This window comes from Ochlerotatus camptorhynchus, unplaced genomic scaffold (genome assembly GCF_037179485.1).
Source record: "Ochlerotatus camptorhynchus isolate MF236.1 unplaced genomic scaffold, CSIRO-AGI_Acam_v1.1 ptg000619l, whole genome shotgun sequence".
NCBI lineage: Eukaryota > Metazoa > Arthropoda > Insecta > Diptera > Culicidae > Ochlerotatus > Ochlerotatus camptorhynchus.
This window is the reverse complement of record NW_027041098.1, coordinates 83183-88002: the sequence shown is the minus strand read 5'-3', so window position 1 is coordinate 88002 and position 4820 is coordinate 83183. Positions and strand designations below refer to the sequence as shown.

Genomic DNA, 4820 nt, shown 5'->3' with positions numbered 1-4820 from the left:
CCTCGGTAGACAAAGCCGAGTCTTGTCACTATCAACAAGGCATAAATAGTAACAGACTAAGATGTGTTCCATGGATTACTGAAAAATCCAGTTCCCCTAGTATGAAGTAGTCAGGAACTAGGGAACAACGGATAAAAGATTAGGAATCACATAGATGAAGACAACTAACTCATTTTTGCCTTGTTTCAAGATCATCCTCGGTAGACAAAGCCGAGTCTTGTCACTATCAACAAGGCATGAAAAGTAACAAGGACTAAGATGTGTTCTTTGGATTACTGAAAAATCCTGTTCCCCTAGTTTGAAGTAGTCAGGACTAGGAATCGGTGGTAGATCTTACATCCCGTAACGTACCACGAAAAGGTGATCTACCCACGTTACGGGCACGGATAACATGAGTCTCGAGGTTCTGGCAGGAGTAACACCCCTCCAGAACCGTTTCTGGGAGCTCTCTCTCTCAGAATACTAATCAAATGCGGAATGACAACCCAGGTAACAAATTGATGCTTAACAAGTGTTCTTTCAACGATTTTAATTCAGGCTTAGTTTGAATAATTGTTGTACATAGACCGCTTTAACCTTTGTTCAGCTTTTAAACATCTAAATCTGGTGATTTATAAGCTTTTCAAGGCATTAACCATCAGTCTTTTCCGACCCTTGTTCAGTCTTCATTTTTTATTTAAAAAAATATAATGGAAGACCGCTTCTCATATCTTATATTTTTTATGAGACTGCTTTAGAAAACACTAACTGACTAAAGGGTGATACGGTCAAAATTTGGTCAATATCAACTTGACGTATTTCTTTCAATTTTGCATTAAAAAAACCTGAACACCCCTCATTTTGAAGGTGTGTGTGTGTAGAATGTTGCTCCTATTTTGATTTTGGAATTCACTCTTCAGTTGTCAAAATGCCGTCCAAGCAAGAAGAGCAGCGTATCAAAATTTTGCTCGCGCTTCGCGAAAATCCGAGCTACTCGCACGCAAAGTTGGCAAAATCGCTAAAAGTTGCCAAATCAACCGTTACAAATGTAATTAAAGTGTTTGGGGAACGTTTGTCGACAGCCAGGAAGTCTGGATCCGGGGGAAATCGAAAACCGGAAGCCGCTGAGACGACAAAGAGAGTTGCCGGTAGTTTCAAGCGAAACCCTAACCTCTCTCTCCGAGATGCCGCAAATAAGCTGGGTGTATCGTCTACAACCGTGCATCGAGCCAAAAAACGAGCCGGACTATCGACTTACAAGAAGGTAGTGACTCCAAATCGCGATGATAAACAAAATACGACGGCCAAAGCGCGATCCCGGAGGCTGTACACGACGATGCTGACGAAGTTTGACTGCGTGGTAATGGACGACGAAACCTACGTCAAAGCCGACTACAAGCAGCTTCCGGTACAGGAGTTTTATACGGCAAAAGGAAGGGGAAAGGTAGCAGATGTTTTCAAGCACATGAAACTGTCAAAGTTCGCAAAGAAATATCTGGTTTGGCAAGCCATCTGTACCTGTGGCTTGAAAAACAGCATTTTCATAACTTCCGGGACTGTCAACCAAGAAATTTACGTGAAAGAGTGTTTGAATAAACGTCTGCTGCCTTTCCTGAAGAAACACGGTTGTTCCGTACTGTTTTGGCCGGATTTGGCATCTTGCCATTACGGTAAAAAGGCCATGGAGTGGTACGCCGCCAACAACGTGCAGGTGGTTCCCAAGGACAAGAACCCTCCCAACACGCCAGAGCTCCGCCCAATTGAGAAATACTGGGCTATTGTCAAGCGGAACCTAAAGAAGACCAAAAAAACTGCTAAGGGCGAGCAGCAGTTCAAGGCAAACTGGCTTTCTGCGGCGAAGAAGGTGGACAAGGTGGCTGTACAAAATCTGATGGCAGGGGTCAAGCGTAAGGCCCGGCAATTCGGATTTGGAAAAGCGGAAGCCTAACTGAATATTTTTCCTGAATTTTATACTAATTGAACTTGAAAAAGAAATTTAATTTGATTTTTTAAATAAACGATTTCACCGATTTACACGCGTTTTCCCTTGACCAAATTTTGACCGTATCACCCTTTAATTGAATTTACATATTTATATTGTTATTATATGTCTAAAAATTACCTTTACATTTCGGGATTCGAACCGGCAGTCGCTGATTCACAGGCGTCAACTATACCCACTCGACCACATAAGCATATTTGAGGCAGAAGGTATGATCATTAACATGAAGCACGTCAAAAGTAAGTTGAATAATAGCAACCGGAAGAGTATTATACAGCAATGCAGAATTGTAAACAATACATTGTGACAATAAAACATTCCTCTCATTTCAAGTGCAGTAAACACAATGTGGACACAAGTGCGCGATGTATTTCGATGCTTTAGTGTTATAATTGTGTCGGGAGCACAGCGAGCAGCAGCAGAAAATTTGTCTCAGCTGATTCTGTTTCTCAGCTCCCCACAGGCAGGTAAACTTTTACTCACTATTTCTTCTCTTTCAGGAATTCCAGAATGGCGGAAAAGAAGAATGGTTCTTGAAGCAGCTTAACTTTAAGCACTCGCGACTTACTTCACGCACAATAAACTTTAATTCTACTTAATTAACTGCTTTTACTTTCACTAAATTACAATATTTTTCTAAGATTAATTTCACTTTTACTTTCACTTGTTTGTTTATCTTCTGCTTCGCACTGATGATGATGATTGATGACGTCGCTGTAGCTAAAGAGGATGACTCCTGTCACTCTTCGACTTTTATAACAGGGCGCGGCGGAAGACGGTACAACGCCATGCTACCAATCTAAATTTCCCTTTTGGGCGTTTATAGCCGTCGATCAAAGGGAGTTTTTACGATGTGACCGATGAGCAACAGATGGCGCGTCGATGCATTTTCGTTGTCACGAACATACTGGCCCCTTCAGGAACTTCGTGTATACTCGATGATCAGCTGCTCTGCTACCGGTCTCTTTCTCGCATCGGGACTGTCACTGCTATACGATCGATGAAGCTTCGACGGACGATTTGTTTATACACGAAAGTCGACGATAGAAAAATGGTCTGCAAACATAAGACCCGCCCACACGAATTGCCGGCGAAAAAGTGACGTCATTTGACATTGGGCGACTTGAAGACTGATCGTTTTTAAATTGGTGTGTTTTTTTTTGTCGTGCGCTCAGCCATCTTGTTTGGTAAAAGTTTGTTTACTTTTACCCGAGCCGCGAGCGAAAGGAAGCAGCTAACAGTAAGTATTAAAATATTTGTTATATTTATTGCAATTATGTTTAATTTACTGATGCAACGCATCAACAAGGATGTTTAACGCATCCGGAAATTACTACTGATATTATTTTGCGTAATTTCAGTACTTGGCACCTGATCCTGCGACAAAGGAATCATTAGCGCAATTAGTTGTACAGTTTGTGCAGTACCAGGAGACCAAACTCACTACTAGGTTGCCGGTAAGTGTTCCCTAAATTCAGGGTTAAACAGCTTGTGGTCAGTGGTAAAATTCTTACTTCTTGCGCAGATGCGATGTTTTATGGATTTTAAACCGGGTGGATCGCTTTGTCATATTCTGGCCACGATGTACAGTTACAAGGCTGAACAGCGCTGGCGGAAATTCGATTTTACGGTAAACAAGGTAAGCATGTTCCACGCCCGGTGCTAATTCCCTTTTGATCAAATGTTCCACCCTATGCTTAAGGACCCCATTATACAGATGCTGCTTAACATGAAGACGGCTCTAATCGAAGCTGAATACATGCGGCTACCGATCGTTTACGTTAGGCCCGAAGTGGACAAGGCTACTGCTAATCGAATATCGAACATTGTAACCAATCATCAGGGTGAGATGACGATGGACGAGGAGGAGGCGACGCATATCATCTATCCGGTGGTTGATCCCCTGCTGGAGGATTATGCAAGGCCTACATTCCGCCGGGATAAGCATGTGATGATTCATTGGTATTACTTCCCGGATTCGTACGATACCTGGGTACCGAATACGTTTGATTTGCCGGAGGCCGTGCCGGATTCTCCGATGTCACCGGGTGACCGTTGGTCTGTTTCGCTTTCGTGGGTAACCGATCTGGAAGAGTACAATGAATGGATGGCAAAAGAGGATTACGAAGTGGATGAAGCCGGTCGTAAAAAGGTCCACAAACTGCGACTCGGTGTTACGGATCTGATGGCCGGTGGATCGGACGATAAAGTGAAGAAAGCTAATGATGAAAGTTGTTCATCAGAAGTGCAAACGATCGCCTTCTCCGCAAGCAAAGGGTGGTAAACGGAAGAGCGGTCGGCCACCGGCCGTATTCCAAAAAAAAACCTTGTGCTGATGACGAACAATCAGAAGATCTGACAAAGGATATGGACGACTCCCAGCCGGAAACTAATCTGACTGAGGTGAAGGCTGGTTCGAGCAATTCTGCTTCAGGTCCGGCCACTCCACAGCCCAAGAGAGATCCGGAAATGATGCCTATAAAATATGCAACAATGACGGATCTGGATGACGACATTGACAGAGCTAATGCGGATCGAACGGGAGATGATAGTCAAGCTGGCAAAACCAGCGACAACAGCAACTCAGGAGTTTCCTCACAACAAGGACGACCTGGAGGATATTGTTACCGAGTAGACACGAGTAGAAAGTTAAGTTAAAGTTAAGTTAAAGTTAAGTTAAAGTTAAGTTAAAGTTAAGTTAAAATTAAGTTAAAATTAAGTTAAAGTTAAGTTAAAGTTAAGTTAAAGTTGAGTTAAGTTAAAGTTAAGTTAAAGTTCAGTTAAAGTTAAGTTAAAGTTGGGTTAAAGTTAAGTTAAAGTTAAGTTAAAGTTGAGTTAA

General features: G+C 42.5%; 1 protein-coding gene across 1 annotated transcript; it reads left to right on the top strand.

Annotated features, from left to right (window-relative positions):
• The first annotated feature begins 2657 nt into the window (after positions 1-2657).
• LOC135714130 (SWI/SNF complex subunit SMARCC1-like) lies at positions 2658-4614 on the top strand. The gene is made up of 4 exons (XM_065237406.1): positions 2658-3221; positions 3343-3438; positions 3507-3620; positions 3684-4614. The coding sequence occupies exons 3-4, from the start codon at positions 3507-3509 to the stop codon at positions 4263-4265; spliced, it is 696 nt and encodes a 231-aa protein (XP_065093478.1). The 5' UTR covers positions 2658-3221; positions 3343-3438; the 3' UTR covers positions 4266-4614.
• Positions 4615-4820: the final 206 nt, after the last annotated feature.

Bases quoted from the DNA above. Each gene is read 5' to 3' on its own strand.
- LOC135714130 (XM_065237406.1), top strand. From the start codon at position 3,507: ATGCGATGTTTTATGGATTTTAAACCGGGTGGATCGCTTTGTCATATT. The intron at 3,621-3,683 runs GTAAGCATGTTC...CCTATGCTTAAG, and splicing joins TCGATTTTACGGTAAACAAG to GACCCCATTATACAGATGCT.